Here is a 22,891-nt window from a genome sequence, read left to right on the forward strand (position 1 = left end):
GGGTGCTGTGATGGCACATCAGCAGGAACCAGGACAACACTTTTTGGATAAGGCATCTATGCAATTACTGCCTTCAGTCAGAAGTAGGATCTCAGAGATTACATCAATGGGAATCACAATGTGTCCCCCACCTCTGAGAAGAGGCATCTCTGTTGACACAACAGTAAATACCAGGCCATTGCTGCCACCTCTTGTCTGTGCAGTGTCTGAAACAGTATATGATATATGCTTTAGTGTTCAATAAATAATATATTCTAGGGATGCATTGATTCCCTGATTGCAATATACAGATATGTAATCATTTAATGTTAATGTCATATAATGTTAAAATAAATGAGATTGGATCTATGATAATTAGCATTCTAATAAAATTAGTATTAGCATTAGTAGTGGAGTAATGGATCAGGAAACTCAGAGTTTGGATCTGATCACCATTTTTGAGTCCTGGACCAAATCATTTTGGAAAAAGAACAAAGGGAGACAAATGTGCAACAGTAATTTTAGCCTGGTCTGTAGATGTGCTCAGGAGATCTATCAGTATCCCTGTGGGTGAGATTTACACTCTGATTGGTCTGTAGATGTGCTCAGGAGACCTATGAGTGTTCTCTGTGGGCAGGATTTACATTCTGATTGGTCTGTAGATGTGCCCAGGACACCTATCATTGTTCTCTGTGAGTGAGATTTACATCCTGATTGGTCTGTTGATGTGCTCAGGAGACCTATCAGTGTTCTCTCTAGGTGGCATGTAGGTCCTGATTGGTTGGTATTTGTGCTCAGGGGACTTATTTGTGTTCTCTATGGGCGTGGTTTATGTCCTGATTGGTCTGTTAATGTGCTTATGAGATCTATCAGTGTTTTCTGTGCGAGGGATTTACAATCTGATCGATCTTTCTGTGCACTCAGTGTCAGTCTTTTCTGTTAGCGGGATTTACATCGTGATTGATCTATAGATGTGCTCAGGAGACCTATCATTGCTCTCTTTGGGTAGAATTTATGTCCTGATTGGATGGTCTGTATGCTCAGGAGACTAATTTGAGTTCTCTGTGGGTGTGGTTCAAGTCTTGGCTGGTCTGTGCATATGCTTAGGAGACTAATCAGTGTTCTCTGTCATTTTCATTCTGATTGGTCTTTACTTTTACACTGCGCACATTAATATAATTAAGTGCTTAATGTTTACAGAGTGTACGATTTTCATCTTTTTGCTTTATTTACGGAACTGTATGTATTTCACTGCAGCTTTGTGTCCTGGCTGAGGGAATTACTATAGTAAAAAAATAAAAGAAGCAGTAAAACTGATTTCTACACTGTTATTGTTCCATTTTAGCGAATAGTTTGTGGATCCCATTAGCTCTGAACCAGGGTTCTTTCCATACACATAAATAATAATTAGTTTTGTATGAAAATTACTGGTGTGTTAAAATAAGCATGAGTTTTAAAGCTCATGTTTAGCCGAGCCTGATACATTAAATGAAACCTCTAACCAAATGAATACTGTTCAAAATGTTTTCTATTCTGTTTATACTTCCTCACTGTGTTTATTGTAATACTGTCCCCTTACAAATATACTGCTTGCAGTCATTTAACTCTGCCCTCTCTGGTCTGCAGAAAGCAACATGGAGAATAATTTAAACAATGAGCCACCTGAACATATAGCCATACTTACTAAAGTAACTGCTTTATTAGTCCATGTGGTAGAGCTATAATCATTGAATAGAGTAAACCTGTGGTGAAGAATATTGGTTGTCAAATTCTGTGAAGCTGACTCTAATAAATCCAGAATTCTTGATATTTACATACCTTATAAAAATAAAAACATTAAATGAGATGTGTCAAAACAAAAAATATGCCAATTGTTGAAATCACATAATTTTTGTTTTTGTTTTTTGCCTCATTGCCAGCTTTAAATTAAGTACAATTCACCACAAATAAAGCTAATTAACAAAATGAAGCATGACTATTGTTGTATCACATGACAGAACTACTGTCTAACACATCATACACAGAAACTTCCTTTGAGGAACTGTTTGATCTTTTGCAGGTCATGATAGATAAGTATTGTAATATAAATATGCAACAATAAGCAAATAATTTCAAAATAAGCTATTTTAATTAAGGGGTTAATATTCAAAGTAACAGGAAATGTTTTTGTATATGGAGGCAGACTCATATAAAGGAGAAGATCCAAAAACATCATAAACAGCAAAAAATTAAGTTATTTATTGACAAAAAAAACACATACAAAAATAAAAATGAGAATAAGAATAATGAATAAATACATAAACAACAATAACACTGTTGATAAGTTAAATAAATCAACTGTCTTTTTACTTATCTAGTAAGACAAGAAAAGGGTGTGTCTTTATCATCATTGTCACACAAAAACCTTGTATCTCCAAAAGGTCCATTTTACAGCAAAGGAAAACTAAAGTAAATCTCAATGCAATCATGGCAGGAAACCAGATCAGAAAATTTGAAAACTTCTAGATAATAATCTCACATTAACCAGCTAATATACATTTTCAATATCTAATATTTATGAATATTGTTTTATTAGTAGTTTATTTTTTTGTATTGTCATGTTATTGATATTGGTCTTTTTTGTGTGCTATACCTCTTGTCTCTTAACATGGAATGTGACGTTAACATAGTGTATTGCAATCTATTGCCGAAATGAGACCCAGCTCAGACTCTACATTGCTTTCCTAACTTGGAGAACAGGAGAATTAAAAAAAATAAAAAAGGCGCTGAAGATTACATTTAACTGCAGGAGGCACTTCATTCTAACAGTAAGCTGGAGAAAGATTTTATCTTTATAAAAGAGAAGATGAGGTTTACTGGCTTTATCAAGTCTACAGGTTTAGGTAGAAGAGAAGAAGGCTGACGATCTTAATTACACCCTAAAAAATATGTAAATATTAAAATAGTGGCAGCAGGGTTTCCAGCAGCTTACCATCATATTTACAGTTCCTTCCTGTTTAATAAAAACATTAAAATACTGTGATTTCTGTTAAAGACTGTAAAACACTGACAGTGAGTTTCCAGCTGTTTACCACACATTTCAGTAGTTTCTTGCTGTTTATAAAAATATGTACTTTATATGTACATTATTTTCAGTAGTAAATGATAAAATGATCAGGATGTGTATTCTGATCATTTTATCCGAGGTCACCAGTACACAACAGCGAGCAGTGCTGCAGCATGAAAGCTAGCTAGCAGGGCTGGTTCAGTTAAACCTCAGCCTCAAAGAAGTCTCAAAGAAGGAATATAACAAAGAATGAATATAACAAGAGTGAATATTGGCAGTGAGTTTGAAAGTTGGAGACTTAGAGCTCAAAATGGCGACAAGACCGACCCAGAGCTGCTTCTTTTCCCCTGAACAGGTAACGCAAGCTAACTAGCTAGCTAATTTAGTCATGTAATTTATCACAACCACTAATAACCACTAATTTACTAGGCACTGGTGTTGAAATTAATAAAAAAATTGAGTGTTCACATTCATATCAGTGATCTGAGTGCAGCTGCGATAACATGTCAGAGGGTATCTGAGAGAGATAGATAGGTTAGCAAGGTGCTAGCTAATGCTAATGTGATCTAGACTATGCTGGCTAACACAGTCAAGCTACACACGCACTAATGTGAGGTGCAGTCAGTAACAACAGAGGAGCAGCCGTGTCACATCTGATTAATACCTCGGCAGTGATAAGTACTCCAAAATATAGCCAGAAACCGACAGTTCGTCTCTATAGTGACTGAATGTGATGAATGTGTTTATGTATTGCGTGATTTGTTATGTCCAAAACGATTAATAGTAAACGTTACTTATGGTCATTCCTAGCAACTATCTAGATATTTAGCTGTTTATTTATCTGTCTGTCGTGTAAAATACAATCAATATAATGCTAAGTACAGGTTTTAGTATTAGTATCACATATTATAAATATTATAGTATTTTTAGCATTTCTCCTCTACCTCTCCTACAAGCGGCACCTGCCCAGTCTAAACAGGCTTTGCTAAACAGCACTAAAGGCAGGTCATAACTAAGATCTACATCAGGCTGCAACAAGGTAACTTAAATGTATATGTTATCTGCTAAGCTAAGCAGTAAACTACTAGCACCTGTAAAGTAGTAACTCCTGCTCTGCGGTGTGTATTTGTGGAGCAGTAGGATTTTACCAGTATAACAGGCTTGGTTTAGGCTAACGCAGCTAGCGATGCATAAAGCTACTTTAGTTAACTAAGGATAAAGTTCACATGAGAGGTTTATAATGTGCAAACTATAAAAACACAGATATTTACACAGAAAGATGTAACAGAAACGTTCAATTATGAATACTACTTAAACAAATAATTCCTTAATAATAAAAACCTTCATTTAAAAACAACTTTCCTCAGCCTGGGTCAGGTTCTGTTTTTTTTTTTTTTTTTTATATAAAGCTATGGCTAAGCTATGGCAAAAAAATGACATCAGGTGAGCTACCTTTGGTCCAATGCTAAGGAAAGTCAGACGTATGGAGATACTTTAAGTTAGTTGTTGATTTTCATAACATGTGTGTCGGCTTCGTAGAGCATGCTCCTAGCATTCCACAGCAAAAAGACGACATGAGTCTAAAATAAGGTAGCTTAAAATAAAATTGTTTGTTCAGAAAGTATTTTATATTCTAAATCAGACTTCCAATCCCATGGTGTTGGTCCATGATGAGGTCTTAATCCCACTTCAGACAAAGTGACGCCATCTGAAACAACAGAAACATGAGTTATCCTGAGGTTTTTTTCTGCTCTGAAGCATAATTGGGAAAGGATGAGTTTTACATTGAGAAGTGGGGTAAAGTAATTATTTACAGTCTTGCATTTTTTTTCTGATGTTCTGTAGTAAAAACCTATTGCTCCACCTCCCAAAAGTAAAACTAATCATGTCTGAATAGGGTTAAAATATTTCAGTCAATTAATAATTAATTGGTTAAATTAAGTGGTTGCAGATTTTACATACCACTCTCTTTCTTGTTGTGTAGTGTTGACATAGCCAGTCAAGTAAATAGGATACTGATTTTTATAGTCTGCAGAGTCAAAGTTGAAATCTTGATCGGGTGGCACATCAGGATTATTATCGTACAGGACCCATTGATCTCCAAGATTGCAGCACACAACCATGTGTTCTACTGGCACACTCTTCTTCCATAAGAGCATGAACTGAAGCTCGAAGGTCCTGAAAAAGAAACAAGGAGGTGGAGAACATAACGCACAGAACATCTACACAATTGTGCACATTACATGTGTAAATAAATGTGATTGTGTTATTATTTGGGAGAAATAGGCCTGTCACAAGGGTTGTGAGGACGAACATGCCTGAAGCCCCTCCCCTTCCTAATTTAAAATCCTATAAATCCCCTGAACTTCTCTTATGTGTCTAGGCGAGTTTTTGTAACCCTCCACTGCCCCATCTTCTCACTTTAACTCTGTCAACTTCTGCTTCCTACGACAAGTTGAAGCTGCCTAAACTTCTCACTTCTCCCGTATAGCCGTAAGCTCATGGCTAGTAATGAAGAAGCAAATTATGCTATAGATTTACTGTATAATATATATACATGATCTGGATCATTTTGCTTACCGTATTATTGTCTGTTGTGTTTATTTACGTACATCATTTTAGTGGAAATGTTCAGTTAGACTGTGACCAGTGTTGGGAAGGTTACTTTTAAAATGTAATCCCTTACAGATTACTGATTACATCACTCAAAATGTAATTTGTAACGTAATCAGTTACATTACTTCAAGTGAGTAACGTAATCTGATTACTTTGGATTACTTTAAATATTGTCATTTTTTTAAGCCTGAATGAATGTAGCAACCACATATTGCATATTATTCTTTTATTTTTCTTTCCAGTTAACAAATAGATAAACAAATAAAACAGCCTTTTCAATCACTCTATAAAAATACTTATGAAACCATTTCATCAAACAATTTTATGAAACACTTCTATAAATTGATAAAACCATTTAAAACCAAACAATGTAACAACAACTGTAAGCTATCTATTTGCAGGTTTGCCACCAGTGTTAATTTTGACAACAAATTTTGATTTAGTCTTAGTCATAGTCTTGTGACGAAAATAGTATTTAGTTTTAGTCACAATTTAGTCATCTGAAATGTTTTTAGTTTTAGTCGACTTAATGTCATAAGAATATAGTCTACTAAAATTACAGTAAATTTAGTCGACTAAAATGTAAAGGGTGTAAATGTAAATGATTTTTCATCAGTTCCCTTGAATTATTAACTATACACTTATACGAAATGAAACGTTTAATAACCACTTGAGTAATATTGTTAATGTTTGAAAGTGAAATATATTTATATATGATTTAATGTATATTATTATTATTAGTGTAGGTGTGTGACTATACATATGTTACATTTAAAATTTTGCTCTATAAATCAGGTCATAAAACATCTGAATAGTTAAATTAAAGTTTAAACAGAGCTGTAGATGCAAAAACAACTTTTAAAGGATCTAGTTTTATCTCCAGCACATCTACTGGAGCTACAGTCTATAAACGAGATCAAAACAAACATTCACACACTGTGCTGTAGAGATGCTCTCAGGATGTACTGAGAGACTTCATGAGTTAAAGTGAGAAACTTATGAGAAAGTGCTGTAAGGAACTTTACACAGACTTTTGGGTTCATAGATTCACTTATTTTATTGTTTTATTTTCGTTGTATTATTGAGTTCCTTTCTGACCTGCTGCTGCTTTAACACTAGCTATATCTTTCCCACTGTGAGACTAAACAGATGATCTGATCTTAATGAGTGAGTTCTGTATCAGTTCTGTGTTTTAGTGCACTGCCGAGTTAAACACCCCATCAGCTCATGAAATAACATCAGCATTAAAACGCGGATCTCTGCATGGAGATCTGTGTGACTCTGGTCTGCAGAAGCTGAAAGATTAGTGGTGTTTTTACCGGAGATGGAGTCTCTGTTTACACATTATCTTGTTTTTCGCGACGTCAAAGGAGAAATATATCGCCTCTCCCCTCTCTCTCTCTCTCTCTCTCTCTCTTCCTGCTGAACACTGTCGAGTTAACTTCCAGTCGAGCTCCGTATCGACAGGTTAATTCCCGGGTTTGTAACTGAGCGCGCGGCGCCTCCGCTAAAGTAGCAGTGATTGGATCTCTTCCTAACTGGTCCCTACCTTTCACAGAACTAAATCAGTCTGATTGGATTTCGTCCCTGCCAAACATTTTCGTCTCGTTTTTATTCGTTGACCAAAATGTCAGTTAATTTCGTCTCGTCGTGTGTGCGGAGCCGCTGTCTGCCCCTCCTCCCTGTATGTGTGTGTGTGCAGCGAGACGGGAGGAGGGGCAGACAGTTCCCCGTCATATCAGAGCGATTTCACACCAAAATGTTATTTGCGTTTTGTCAGTGTTGGATTGGAAGAGCAAAAATAGGAAAGTACCGCAATGTAACACTTTTATTTTAGCAGAGTAACTGTAATCTGATTACCATTTACTGAAGCAGTAACTGTAACGGATTACAGTTACTCATAATTTGTAATCTGATTACGTAACGCCCTTACATGTAATCCGTTACTTCCCAACACTGACTGTGACAAATAACGATATCTATCACATAAGAAAAAAGCAGTGTGGGTAGTGATGAATCCATCAATGTGTTAATGTTGTCTCTATTCACACACAGTGTGAGGGACTGTGATGTTTATTTTTAATCACACGTATGTGAAGCATGCGCCAAAGTTTAACTGTAAAAGTGTTGAATACAGATTTACTGCTGCTGTAGTCTTTTACACCATTTATTCAAGCCATACACAGATATTTGTAGCCTATAAACCAATCCAAGAGAAACTGACTGATTTATCTGACAAATCCTGTCTGATCTGTTATCGTTCTGAACAGAACAGTGTCATCTTTTCTGGGCTTAAAGGTATCTGGAATGGACCGTCACACAGTAGCGATGTTTATTGTAGTCAAACAAATCAGTATTCCTTTTTTCCTTTTTTGGAAGAAATTATTGCCATAAACCTAAGACCAAAGATGAGGAGAACCATCTATGCTGTTCCAAGAAAGGGTCTGAAACTTTACTAAAATTCCTTTTCTGTCTCCCTTGAATTTGTTTTTTTCTGTGGCTCTTATATACCAATAAATACTTATATACTAAGTCAGACACTATTGGACAATATTGGACACGGCCAGACTATTAAGAACCTCTACAACTCCATACTGAGACACCTGGCATGATGTGGTACATTTGGTTACACTCAACTTCTGTACATGTACCTCAATAAATATTGCCAAGTTCGATACAAATCTAAATCTTGTACAATGTCTTGTTCCTTTTAAATAGCACTGCAATCTGATATTAGCAACCATTTTTTAACAATGAGTGTATAATAACTGGAATGTTCATCAAAACTCTTGATTACTCATACATCATACAAACTTAACAACATAGTGCTTTAGGAACCTGTTAAATGGCAAATGTAACCTTCAGTATTTAGGTTTCACCCATATTCAGATTTAAACTGACACAACATTACACCCCTGCATTATTTTCAGTATTTTACAGTACCTACCTGTCATACTTGTCCTTGACTTTCAGGGGAGGGGCTCTGTCCATACCAGCATCACTGTTAATCAGTATTAAGCAGGGGTCTCCGTAACTGCCCAAAGATATCACTTCCTTAAAGCGCTGGAACTCCCTAAAAATAAATACAGATAATACATACAGTATTGATATGTTATAGATCATGACAAACCAAAGGGTTAAGTCACACATTCACACAGTTGTTTAAGGTTACAGAGAGGCTGAAACAGAACAACCTTTTTTTTTTTCAAATATATTTACCCAAGGATGCTTTTATGTAGACGATCAGCAGCTCCATGATTGGCTCCAGTTTCAGAAAAATGGTCTCGGGAAGATTTCATGTCGTAAAACATTGGCAGGTGGTCTTTGACTGTACTCCAAACGTTGACTGTACCAGACATTTTGAAATTGCAATCATCAGAAAAAAGATTTAACTTCATCAGCCACAGAGCTTTGGCTTCATTGTACCTGTGTTGATCTAAAAAAGCCATGACTGGATACATCGTCCGGTCAGATTGGAAGAGTTCCTGAATGTGTTTATATTTGGTGTGACAGACATGAAGAGCAACGAGGAGTGCATCAAGGACGCATGTGTTGATGAAGCGGTATGAGCCGTAGTGACCATTAGCTTTAATGTAGCTTTTCCAGTCTTCAGTGAAGAGTTTCTTCAAAGAACAGAACTGCCTAGAACAAACAAAACAAGCAGTAAAGAAGTTGTTGTTTCTTTTTATTACTAATATGCAACACTTATAAATTTTTTTTATTTCTGGATGTCAGATCTTAAATGTCTGCAATTATTAAAATTGTAAAACATGATATAACAGGCATATAACATGTTAATAAAATGTTTGTATAGGTAAGAAATTACAAAGCTGTACAATGCTCTAAAGTACATTATCTTATTCAATCTTTGAATTTACCTCGTGTTTTTTCCGTCGTCTGCAGTTGCATTTGAGATACCACACCCACAAAACAAGGAGATAAATAGATGTTTAGGAAAATTATCATTAGAAACCTTCCCAACAAATAGTATTTAAAAAAATTAAGCCATCAACTTTACCCTGAAGCAGATGTTCGTATTCCGATAGTAACGCATCGCGGTTTCTAGTACCAAAGCCAAAAAAGAGAAGAATGTTCTGGCAGAAGCTTCCCGAGCTGTTAGAACACAGATAAGCAATGTTACTACTGTCAGAGTTTCTCCTGTACTGCCAAGTTTTAACTCACTACATGTGCTGATGCTATTGTTGCCTAATAAAGCAGGCTGAGTCGCTGTTGGAAAAAATAAGTAATTGTTTACATAATCTTGTATTCCTTGGCAAAATTACAGACATAAATAGAAACAATCTGAACTTTGAACACTTAACCTGCTGTTTCCCATTTCAGATTTCTTGTTTACTCGGCACAAAGTGTTAAACTCTTCCGCAGCTGTCATCTGACGAAAACTCCCGCCACCGATGTGTAATGGGAATTTCCTACAACAATAAAAGTCCGGCCAATAAAAGACCTCCGGCAAAAAAGGTTTGGTCCTATAAAACTGTCAAATAGCAAAAAAATAAATAAATAAATACATGTGTAATATGATTTTTCTGTTATGTTCATGTTTTCTTATCAAGAATATTCTTAAGAAAAATTCTTAAAAACAAAAAAAAGATAAAAGTCCCCACCTACGCACTTAGCTACTTCCGCATTTAAGTATTCTGTCCAGCGTAACGGTGTAAAGGTGGTGCTATACTGAGGAAAGAGAAAAGAGGGTGCTAAAAAGTCTGAATTGATGTCAGATCCTATTTTTAAGGATATTGACCAAGAAAATCCATTACCCGTAAAAAATAAATAAATAAATAAATAAATAGATAATGCTTTGATAGATGTTTATGCTTTTTTTTAACATAATAATATTTTCATGCGGCTGGCTGCCTTTGTAAAATCACCTACACCCTCAATTGATCAGATCATTTGATTATATCCCTTTATCATACTGGCCTCAGTGTCAAGAGTGTGACTAAAGCTCAGTTATTATCTCTTAATTAAAATAAAATGTGACTTTTTATGTTTTTTCAAGATGGTAGCTCTTTTAAAATTTTAACTAGGACAACTGTCATATGGTTTTAGTGTTTACGGAAAAACTTATGTAAAAAAATGACTTAATTGAGTATTGAGTAAAAAAAACATCTATGCATCCAATTTTCACCAATAATTCTTTGTTTACAGTAATTTCAATGTGATTATACCTTTGGACTTCATAATGATTTTTTTTAGTAAATGCAAAACAGAAACTACAGTGAACTTACTGTCCAAAACTGTATGAAACGGTTCGTAAATGTTTAACTTAAATTTAAATTAAATCAGTTATATGCATATGGGACATAAGACAATTATCCATAACTTACCCATATTTATAACTGTTAATCTTGAATCTTCTGCTGAATGGATTCTCAAAAAGTTGCAGTTAACCACTAACAGTTTCAAAGTTAAGTGACACTGGCTCCTTAAAATTTCATTTCATTATTTTATGTTTAATTTTTTAACTTAAGTAGCAAATTCATAAATTAAATCTTCTTTTCCAACATTGCTTTTGACATATAACTTCAAATAACTTTAAAAGAAGGCTCATTTATAATGGGTTTATACATAGTTTACAAAGGATTTTATTAATGGTTATTAATTAGGTTATAAATCATCAATAAGCAGTTAAAAATAAATAAATAAATAAAAAGGGCAACAGCGGCCTCTCCTGTATCAAATTGACAATGATCCCACATTCATTTATACTGTTAAACCTCAGCTCTTACTAGATGACTTTGTCTTATCTACCAATCAGCATTAGCATTTCTGTTAATAACTTTATTCATGATAAAACGATAATACCATATTAACTGACTAAACTGACTTTCTAAATTATTTTAATAGATATGTTAAAAAAAGTCATATTCACTGTTGTTTTTTTCTATTTATGTGTTGTAAGTGCTTTTTAATGTTTTACAGTATTTACAATTTAATTTATAACCATTAATATACTCCTTTATAAACTATTTATAAACCCTTTAAAAAGGAGCCTTATTTTAAAGTTGTACCACTTCCTGTAACATTTAGCTCCTTATAAATGTGCTTCTAAAATGCATGATGGATGGCCATTCTAATGCATGCATTATTACCTGATTAAAAGCATGTAGACTCAATTTATGTCCAGATCTCTTCTTATTTATTTTTATTACATTCATTAAAAAGAGAAATGTGTAAATACTGTACATTTAATAGGCATTATGCAACACTTGTGTATTGTACATGAGAAATGTGTTTACATTGAAACTAGTAAAAATTCACAATTAGGCAATGTGCAAACATTCTAAAGAGGTATTTAAACAAACAAAACCAACAAACTGAACGGAACAGGGTCTGAGATCCACTTCAGAAGGTTTTCACAAAAGCTGGACAATACTGAACAATAAATACAGTGAAAGTGCTACCTTAAAAAGTAATTATACTGTATTATAATGTAGAAACAAGTGGTGCATTGTACCATTTTAAACATACTATAGTTATGATCTGCAATAAACAGAGAAAGAGAGAGTGCAGTCTCTTCCTGGACCCCCATCCAGACCAAACACAGGACAGTAATTACTGTGTAAACCAGTTAATCAGTGTAGAAAATATGACATCAGGTGTGAACATCAAACAAAATCTAATGATAAATGACAAACAACTACCTAATTCTGAAACAAAATAAACTAAAATACACAAACCTCCCTAACTCCCTCTTAGAATGGCTCTCACTCCTTATTTTCTGAAATTTATGAAATGTAACAAAGCTAACAGGCTAACAGAAGTTACTGGATTGGTCTGGGCATGGTAACATATACTCTGGTGGCAAAAAGTAATACTACGCACAGAAAAACACAAAAACACAAGGCAGCAGCAGATACAAATAAAGAAACATGTTACAACCAGGAGTCCTAATGCTATTGCAGTGAAATACACTATAAACTATACTTCATATAATCACAGACAGTGTTTTTTGATGCGTACTTCTGTTTTAGAACATTATTCCGAGCCAGAGCTGTCACAAGCTAGAGCTCCCAAACTCGTCAGTATCTCTTTCATGGATTCTTCAATATTCTCTCGTTGTCCGAATGAACCACAGTTGAAAGGTTGTGCTCCTACTCCAGTCTCAGGAGAGGCTGTAGATGGAAACAAAGGAAAAGCAAGTCACCTTATGTGTGAAACAATACTAAACTGTGCAAAAGGATGAGGGAACCCTTACAATTAACCTTGAGTTTTTATAAAACAACAAAAGTCATACCATTATTTTGCACGTCAGCTTGTGTCGTATTGATGTAGCCAGCCCAGCAGATCATATAACGGTTCCGATCCTCTAAGTTGAAAGTACGAAAAGACCTCAACGCTGGATTGTTATCATAGAGGATCCACAGGTTCTCTAAGAAGTTGAAACACATGACCATGTGATTCCGTTCACCAAGCAGCAAAAACTGAAGCTTAAAGGTCCTGAAAGAAAGAAAATTGCGATTGTGGGATTAAGTTTGTGATACATGATAAATAAAAGCTTTGCAATTTAAGCATGACTAAAGTATGCGTTAGCAATATAATAAAAAAGTAATATTAGCAAAACGTGTGCCCACACTGAATAAGGGTAAAACAAATGCTTGTCAGACGCTTTTAAGACATAGTTGCATTGCATGAATTCATAAAGCAGCTCTGTTTGTAGCCTGATACAAATACATGTTATAGCTGTTTAAAGGAAGAAGCACCTTTAACCTGAAGACTTAGAAATTGGAGATATTAGAACAGGAGATATTATATCAGAGAAAGTCAGAAAATACATATAAGAGATGATTTCAATAAAATAGATAAATCAGTTTAACAGAGCAGAGACAAATGGTTATATTTAACATGTTGATGATACATTATGCTTCTTTGTAACCCCACATTCATAAATTACTATAAAATAAAAGTCGGTTGTACTTCGCTAGTTATAAGGGGCCAGTCTTAACCCAAAAATGCCAGGGCAGTTTTTTGCCCCAGTCCAGCCCTGGTATACACTAGTGCAATCGAAATAATAGTTTATTAAAGAACAATAATCATGAACAGTATGGTGCTTTGTCTCTGTTAAGAATGCAATACACATACAAAAATCATTAAAGGAAGGAAGTGTCAGATTGCAATGTTTTGTCAGAAAGATAAATGTTACTAGGAACAATGAATTATTAAAAAAAAATAACCTGATATTTTTCAACTCTCGGGCAAATTTATAAAGCTACACATGCAAAAGTAGTGTGTGATGCAACATGGCAGATATCTCGTCATGAAGTTGTAGAGGTTCCTAATGGTGTTCTGCTACAATCTGTCTCATGCAGCATGAATATGTACACATTTCCTGCAGATTTTGCAATATGTGTTTTTTTAGTCAAGGATAGGGTTTGGCAATGCAGCTGGCTATGGTATTGCATCTGTCTTTGAGGCAAGCTCTTAAGAAAGCAGGAGTGTGTGGATGATTATTGTCCTGTTGGCATTGTGCACTGGACTGTGTTCAGAAAGGGTAGGACCCCCTGGTTGCAGGACATTATTAATGTAATGCTGAGCTGTAAAAGGGCCTGTAATGAAGACCAAAGATGATCTGGCATCATACTAAATTGCACCTCCCATGACTCCAGGCCTTTTGGACTGTAGATGTGGACACTGTATCTCCACACACTGACTAAACAGTCATCTCTCTACCAAAACAAAAGCGACACTCATCGCTGAAGATGACCCTCTGCCACTATGCCATCTTTTGTCGTTGTTGAATCTGTGTGTGTGAAGGTCTGGCATGGTGCATTACACATGCATTACACACTACTTGTGTATATGTAGCTAAATAAACAATACAGCAATACTGCATTTTAAATCTGAAAAGGACACATTTGTGGTATGACTGATCGATAAAATATATCAGCAGTCCACAATACTATTATTATGTTACCTTTTGATTTCATCTTCAACAAGCAAGGGCAGGGGCACAACCCTAGGAACAACCAGGATCATTGTGGGATCATCTGCACGGCCCAAAGCCTTCAAATCACCAAGTGCACGAAATTTGCTGCCAAGCCAAAAATTATGTTTTTTAATTTTTACATTTTTCTTTTCCTGACTGCCGTTTTATAGCTAATTTAGTGTAGTTTATGCTCATGATTTACCTCATTGTTGTTTGATATACAGGACTGTCATCAGGTGTTTCTTGGAAGTAGTCGACTTCAGCACACACCAGTTTAGCAAGCACTGGAAAATGATCTTTCACAGTGCCCAAAATGTCAATATCAATTGTATCAAACTTTATCAGTGATCGCAGCCATAGGCCTTTTGCGTCCTCATAGTTTGCTGCATTTAAATAAGACATCATGACTTTGAATGTGGCGTTAGATTCTAAAAGCGATCGTACATTTTGGAATCTGATGTAACAAATGTGAAAAGCAGCCAGGATTGAGTCCAGGACACACGTATTACGAAACTGGTGTCTGCAGTAACGACCACCCGCTCTTATGTAGTCACCGTGAATTATCAGCATCAGCAAAGCCGGCAGTCCTGTGTCTGAATGAGTAAATAAATGTTCTTACATAAGAAAACTAGGAAAATATACCTTGTGGGATTGTTTGAATCGGCATCTAAACAAACAGAAATGATAAATAAGTGCATATAATGTTAGAATAATTTTGTATGCTCTAACAATTACTGTAACAATAGATCAAAAATCTTTTTTGAGCATTACAATAAAAAACAAATACCGTCGTTGTTGAATGGCCTGTACTGGCATCGCTTCTTACGGGAAGGCAGAGAGGGGCTGCAAAATCAGAGAAAATGTTTGCACCATATCACACGTGCCACACATGTTCATGCTACCCAATCTAAGTTGTTTCAATAAATTTTAAAGTGATCTTTCTTTAGGATTAGTGAGTTTTATCAGAACTATACAGAAAATGAAGTGTTCCAGCGGTCTAAAGCTGTGCTATGATCGGGAGATCGCTGGTTTGATACCCGGTCAGGCAGCTTGCCATCAGCTTCATGAGCTTTGCTCTCTCTGGGTGGGTAGATGGCGCTCTCTCCCCTCATCACTCCCAAGGGTGATGTCGATCAGCACATGGCGTCTGTGAGCTGATGTATCAGAACGGAGCTTTCCTCCGAGCGCGCTGGATACTCTGCCTTGCTGCATCAGCAGCAGTTCAGTTGGGGTATCGGGGTATCACTAGTGATGTGGGATATACAGCTGAGTAGCAGCTGAATGGGTGGGACAATTGGCCTAGTTAAATTGAGAGAAAATGGGGGGGGAAAGAACTAGAAAGCAGGGGATTGAAGGATTTGCATTCTACATTCTATCATGCACAGTACTTTGCAACAGAAGCCCAGAAAAAAAAACAATGTAAAAAAAAGAAAAGAGAACAAAAATCTTAACAGACTCATTATGTCTCATTATTGTTTTCATTTGTAGCAACTGTTGCCAGGCAGGATCAAACAAACATTGGCAAAAATCTCATTCACTTAATCTCTTATTCAAGACTGCATGCTACGCCATAAAATGGACCATGCTGTAGTTAATACATAGAAACTATGTAGGAGAAGAAGACAACATGTTTGACTTATCTAACATGACAAAAATCTAAAGCAGATCTATCTAAACAATTTAGTCTTGCATGTGTGCACGAATAAAAAAAAGTAAATATGTAATAAACTTTAACTCATGAAATGTAAAAGAACCTATTTAGACAAAAATATGGTTGAATGGTATTTTTGCCAATATTCTGCTTGAGCTGTTCATCCTCAAAATACAATGTAATTATTGACAAAGCTTGCGTAGCAGAGGTGGGTAGAGTAGCACATACTCAATTAAAACCTTTCGTGATACTTAACAGTAGTTTTCAAAAGGCTAGACAAAATCTACATACATGTCAGTCATAACTTTTTCTGAGGTAAAATATATTTAACTTTATTTTTTTTCCCCTGTTTTTCTCCCAGTTTAGCTAGGCCAATTGTTCCACCCATTCAGCTGTGTATACCCCATCACAGGTGAAGACTAGCACATGCCTCCAATACATGTAAAGTCAGCTACCGGCCAATTGTGCTCTCTCAGGGCTTCGGCAGCTGATGGCAAGCTGCATGACTGGGATTTGAATTAGCGATCTCCCGATCATAGTGGCAGTGCTTTAGACCACTGGACCACTCAGCGCCCTTTTCTGAGGTAAAATAACATTAATATAGAGAAATATGACTCTTAACTGACACTCAGAATAAACCGTTATGTAGATATTTATGTAGATCTTTATGTAGGTTAATGTGTATAAAACGTACAATGGAAAGTATATATATATATATATATATATATATATATATATATATATATATATATATATATACATAGAATCTTTTTAATGATAAATTTTGCTTAAGTATTATGAATGTAAATGATAATTAAGTAAAGTCATTTGCTACTGCCCACCTCGGAGAAAAAAACAAAACAAAAACACATTACACATCATGCTTTGGTTTATAGAAGGAAAACCTGTTAAATGAAATTTAGTGTAGTTTGATGATTTTTCTGCTGATTTGTTGATTATTGGAATTAAATCAGGGGTGCTTGAGCAGAAGCATCACCAAATGTGTAGGAAGGTAAATCACCAGCAACACAACACAGCACACATAGACTATTACAAAAACGGCGTCAGACAAAAATGCTAACATGACTAGCAGCCTGGCTAGCATGATCCAAGCTCCCCTATGTTTTTCAAAGCCTAGAGGCAGATAAACAGAACTGGAAATGACTTAAATCTCATGACATTACCTTTAGTGAAAGAAAACTCTCACTAAAGTTTTGATTTAGAGTCGTGTTTAATGTATGAAAACCGCTCACCTAACCCGCTACAAGGTTTCACGCTGGCATTGCAAAACAACAAAGGAAAGTGAAACATAAAGAGAAATGTAATTGCGTGTAGTAACACATCCTCTCACACTGACTCATTTCAAATGCCTGTCTTATTCATCCTTCTAATACGGTACATTTAGCAAACGTGCTCGGACACGCTTTACGGGCAGCACTCCACTTCCTTCTTCATCACTAGTCAGCTAGTAATTTAGTAAACTCATTTCACTTAAAAAACTGAAAACATTGCAAAACTCAGATTAAACATAAAAATATTAGTAAATAAAGTAACTTATTTTACCTTCTGTTTGCCATCGTAATGATTGGGGTCAACTCTACCCTGCTCTGGATGCTTTCAAAATGGCGTCTACAATATATGGAGTTAAAATCAACAATTGCCACGTGCACACATAGAACAGGAAGGAAGTGACAGCTTAGTAAAAGAAAAACAAGAAGACACCTCATGTAAACACAGCGTCACCCACAGACAGTCGCTGCATAGCACATACAGTGCTGGCCAAAAGTATTGGCACCCCTGCAATTCTGTCAGATAATACTCCATTTCTCCTAGAAAATGATTGCAATTACAAATGCTTCAATATTAAAATGTTCATTAAATTTGTCTTCAATGGAAAACCACAAAAAGAATTGTCAAAAAGTCAAATTGGATATAATTCCACACCAAACATAAAAAGGGGGTGGTCAAAAGTATTGGCAACCTTCTCTAATTTGTGTAATCAATAGCACCTGTTACTTACCTGTGGCACATAACAGGTGGTGGCAATAACTAAATCACACTTGCAGCCAGTTAAAATGGATTAAAGTTAACTCAACCTCTGTCCTGTGTCCTTGTGTGTACCACATTGATCATGGAGAAAAGAAAGAAGACCAAAGAACTCTCTGAGGACCCGAGAAGTAAAATTGTGAGGAAGCATGGGCAATCTCAAGGCTACAAGTCCATCTCCAAAGACCTGAATGTTCCTGTGTCTATCGTGCGCAGTGTCATCAAGAAGTTTAAAGCCCATGGCACTGTGGCTAACCTCCCTAAATGTGGACAGAAAAGAAAAATTGACGAGAGATTTCAACGAAAGATTGTGCGGATGGTGGATAAAGAACCTCGACTAACATCCAAACAAGTTCAAGCTGCTCTGCAGTCCGAGGGTACAACAGTGTCAACCCGTACTATCCGTCAGGATCTGAATGAAAAGGGACTCTATGGTAGGATACCCAGGAAGACCCCACTTCTGACCCAGAGACATAAAAAAGCCAGGCTGGAGTTTGCCAAAACTTATCTGAGAAAGTCAAAAACGTTTTGGAAGAATGTTCTCTGGTCAGATGAGACAAAAGTAAAGCTTTCTGGGAAAAGGGATCAACGTAGAGTTTACAGGAAAAAAAACAAGGCCTTCAAAGAAAAGAACATGGTCCCTACAGTCAAACATGGCGGAGGTTCCCTGATGTTTTGGAGTTGCTTTGCTGCCTCTGGCATTGGACTGCTTGACCGTGTGCATGGCATTATGAAGTCTGTAGACTACCAACACATTTTGCAGCATAATGTAGGGCCCAGTGAGAGAAAGCTGGGTCTCCCTCAGAGGTCATGGGTCTTCCAGCAGGACAATGACCCAAAACACACTTTTAAAAGCACTAGAAAATGGTTTGAGAGAAAGCACTGGAGACTTCTAAAGTGGCCAGCATTGAGTCCAGACCTGAATCCCATAGAACACCTGTGGAGAGATCTCAAAATGGCAGTTTGGAGAAGGCACCCTTCAAATCTCAGGGACCTGGAGCAGTTTGCCAAAGAAGAATGGTCTAAAATTCCAGCAGAGCATTGTAAGAAACTCATTGCTGGTTACCAGAAAGAAGCGGTTGTTCACAGTTATTTTGTCTAAAGATTGTGCTACCAAGCATTGGGCTGAGGGTGCCAATACTTTTGTCCGGCCCATTTTTGGAGTTTTGTGTAAAATGATAATTGATTTGACTTTTTTTTCCTTCTCTTTAGTGTTTTTTCATTGCAAGCAAAATCAATGAAGATATTAATACCAAAGCATTTGTGATTGCAATCATTTTCTGAAAGAAATTGAGTATTAGCTGACAGTATTATACTTTTGGCCAGCACTGTATACAAGCATCAAAACATATATTTATGATGCAGTACTTAAGTAATTATTAAGGGTTTATTTCAGTAAACACAAGATGACATCATGTCAATCAAGTCTTTTTTTTTCCTAAGTCTTCATAAAAACTGGCATAACCCAGCGTAAAACAGTGCATATAAACATTTATAAAACTTATTATAAGAAACATCAGCTGTCATAACAGATGTTTTTGTCAGCTTTGTTAATAGAAACAGATATTTGTTGGTATTATGAGGTATTGGGGTCAAATGAACATTGGCATTTGATGAAAACATGGTGGAACTTGAGTTGCAAACATTTTTCATTTTTCTTTCTCTGTTTTAAGTTTGGAGACAACAGAGGAAACATTAAGAGAAATTAATATTATTAATTCCTGAACATTTAAGAGTCTTTAGTCTATTGAAAATAAAAATGTGAAGGTTTTGATGTCACAAATTCAAAGTCAAAGTTTACTTACTTAAAGGGACATTTATCACAAGACTTCAGGGAGGACAGAGAATTCTCTGACACATTTAAATAGACTGATATTTGTATGAAAATAGTTAAATGAATATTTGAAAAGTCAAAATTATATATAAAAAAACGTTTAAGAAAACATTAAATTTATAATTTAAGAGGTACTGCAATTTGCAGTGTTTACAGAATGATCTGTCCTCAGATAATCAGACTTTATCTGATTCTCTTTATATTTGACTCAACAACAAAAACAGTTACAGAATAGCAGAGAATACAAAATATGACAAGTGCGTGACAGGTTCATACCAGGGAATGCCAGGCTGCTATGTGTCACACACACAGAACAGCTGCCTTTCAGCCACAGAAGAGAGGCTTAAAATAGTGGAATATAGATTTATGTAACTGTAGATCACAGTGAGGTTTACTAAAAAATGTAAAATCTTAAAGTTATGATTGACTACTTCCGTTGCTTTATTTGAATTCAAAAACAACACGGACACGCTCACACGGGGTGAGCCGACAGATTCGAAACAGCGACATTCGTTGCAAAAAAAGTGCCAGTGGACACACACCGTCTATCGATCACTTTTCCTTTTTAGAAAGGTCTTTTGGTGCTTTTTTTTTTGCACCACCATCATTAACCAATTATCATGTGTGCTGTATGTATATTGTAGAACATTTGTTGATTTAAGAAAATATATATCAAAACCTGAACTTGTATACTGTATGCAAGAAAAGCTTTAAGACAATTGTTTATATCCTACTGAGTGAAGTAGTGTATCACAACTCTTTGCTCATCTGAACATTCCTCAGTACACAAGCAGCTCTGTCTTTCTGATTAATATTAAGATTTGTTCTACTGTATGTGTTTATTATATGTACAGTTTTTGTAATTACATTGTAGAAAACTAAATGTGAAAACAAAGTTTATTAAATTATTATTGAACTTCATATTATTTTTTTTCATTATATTTTTTAAATAATTTTTATAATGCTAAAGTCAAGTTGTATGTGTAATTTAAAAAGTTTAGATTGAATTACGTTGATAAAGAAGTTTCTCTATTACACTTAACTAACGTTTTTTTTTTATTACAATTAACAAATTAAGATACATAACTATTTATAAATGTTCATTCCAGTAATAGGTATATAATAGGTATTAACAGTATTTCAACTGCTTTTATCAAATTTGCAATTAGCAAAGTGTTGACAACCACTGCTTTAGAAAAGCCTTTATTAATGTGTTTGTATACATTATATGTTAATATAGGTTTATATCACTTGAAATAAAAATCTTAATAATGCCACATTACATTAGTGTTATCCATAATACTTGTTTACTGTAGCATCTACTTCACTTTACCACATCTTACAGTATTAGAGTCATAAACAGTCAATCTTTAATAAATAAATAAAAAAAAAACTCAAGTAAAACTCAAATGTTTATCAGGTCACACTTTAATTTCACAGTTAATTCTGAGGATTGTCATTTTACATAACATTAAACAAATAATCTCATTAGTTGATGATGATTAAATACATTTGATATCAAATAAGAGGACTGTTTAAATAAAAGGAGGTTCAGATTCAGTGAAATTAGTAAATATGATATTTACTAAATGAAACTGCTTTGCATGATGATTGGGCATAAGTGTGGAAAGGCCATAAATCTATGATACAGTAGATACTATATGAAGGTATGCATTAATTAAACGGTAGTTATGACAACGAATTCCAATTAAAACAAAGCCAAACCTCTCTTTTCGTAATATTTTAAGAATCTGAATTTGGAAATTGTCACAACTATTCAAGGATACGGTACAAATAAAAAAAAAAGGTGTTAAACGGAGAAGGATTCTACATGACTGAACTTGGTACGAGTTGATGGAAGTTGTGTAACATATGCAGCATTTATCATATATTATATATATACTTAGCTAAAGACACGAACCAGTACAAAAGCCGAAGTAGTAAAACGACAGTAACAAGCATTTCCAACCCTGCGATTTAAAGGGAAATGTATACAAAGTCTCCAAAAGGTGTACAAACAAGCAAAAAGCAGATAAAGTCCCGAGAGACGACAACAACCATACAAAAAACCCATAGTGTTGAGGATGAAGACATTGTGAAATGTGTGAAATACAAGCTTAAACATATAACATAAACTTCTGGAAAGTTTGAAAAAGCATCGTCTGGGTTTCGGGGCGATGCTCAGTCTCAGTCTCTGTGTTTGTAAACAAATAAACAACAAATAATTCATAGTTTTCTTCTGTGAAGAAGCACCGTGCCACACCACACCATGTCAGCTAGTATTGTATATTTTTTGTGTAGAGGTTTGTTCCACACACAGCCTTCCATAGAACTCCAACAACAACAATTAAACACACCACGTTCTATTTACAGTGCAATTGTGTACATCTGAACTGAAAGGTCCCCAGGATGTTTGGCTACCAGTGTATTATAAGTCAGATCAGCGTCAGAGAGGCAATGAAATGTCTGTGTGGACCACATTTCTCGATTGGTCAGGGTTCCAGCTTCTTCTGGACAGTTCTGTACTTGAGCATTCGTACATGGGTGTTGTTTTTGGCGCAGGGTTTTGGTCTGTAACACACCAGAGTAAAGTGCAGTAGAGGGTGGACTGGTGGATCTCAACTCAGTCAGGCTTCTCCCTGTGTTCTCTGATGGCTTTCCAGAGTTTACAGAGGATTCCACCCCTAAATGAGACAACAAACCATATATTAGTAATTTCACAACCAAACCTTAATTCTGCATTGTTTTTTTTTTCTAATATAAGACATTATAGTT

The 22,891-nt window shown here is 35.5% G+C and overlaps 3 protein-coding genes across 4 annotated transcripts in view; all 3 read right to left on the bottom strand.

The window, feature by feature from the left end:
* Positions 1 to 2,323: 2,323 nt before the first annotated feature.
* Positions 2,324 to 10,082, bottom strand: LOC125802207 (uncharacterized). The gene is made up of 7 exons (XM_049479469.1): positions 9,964 to 10,082; positions 9,660 to 9,754; positions 9,520 to 9,538; positions 8,861 to 9,283; positions 8,589 to 8,714; positions 4,988 to 5,203; positions 2,324 to 4,733 (listed from the first exon to the last, which is right to left on the bottom strand). Coding segments are annotated over exons 1-7 (948 nt in total). The 5' UTR covers positions 10,032 to 10,082; the 3' UTR covers positions 2,324 to 4,732.
* Positions 10,083 to 11,765: 1,683 nt separating this feature from the next.
* LOC103033334 (uncharacterized) lies at positions 11,766 to 15,181 on the bottom strand. Its single transcript, XM_015601331.3, has 4 exons — positions 14,788 to 15,181; positions 14,574 to 14,690; positions 12,897 to 13,099; positions 11,766 to 12,774 (listed from the first exon to the last, which is right to left on the bottom strand). The coding sequence occupies exons 1-4, from the start codon at positions 15,153 to 15,155 to the stop codon at positions 12,638 to 12,640; spliced, it is 825 nt and encodes a 274-aa protein (XP_015456817.3). The 5' UTR covers positions 15,156 to 15,181; the 3' UTR covers positions 11,766 to 12,637.
* Positions 15,182 to 21,526: 6,345 nt separating this feature from the next.
* Positions 21,527 to 22,891, bottom strand: part of map3k5 (mitogen-activated protein kinase kinase kinase 5) — a 144,868-nt gene continuing 143,503 nt past the window's right edge. For both annotated transcript variants that reach the window (XM_049479420.1, XM_049479421.1), the window contains exon 30: positions 21,527 to 22,800. In XM_049479420.1, coding sequence (XP_049335377.1) covers positions 22,740 to 22,800 — 61 coding nt within the window. In that variant the 3' untranslated portion in view covers positions 21,527 to 22,739. The remainder of the gene's footprint in view (positions 22,801 to 22,891) is intronic.

The sequence above is a fragment of the Astyanax mexicanus genome, chromosome 1, assembly GCF_023375975.1.
Source record: "Astyanax mexicanus isolate ESR-SI-001 chromosome 1, AstMex3_surface, whole genome shotgun sequence".
Lineage (NCBI taxonomy): Eukaryota > Metazoa > Chordata > Actinopteri > Characiformes > Acestrorhamphidae > Astyanax > Astyanax mexicanus.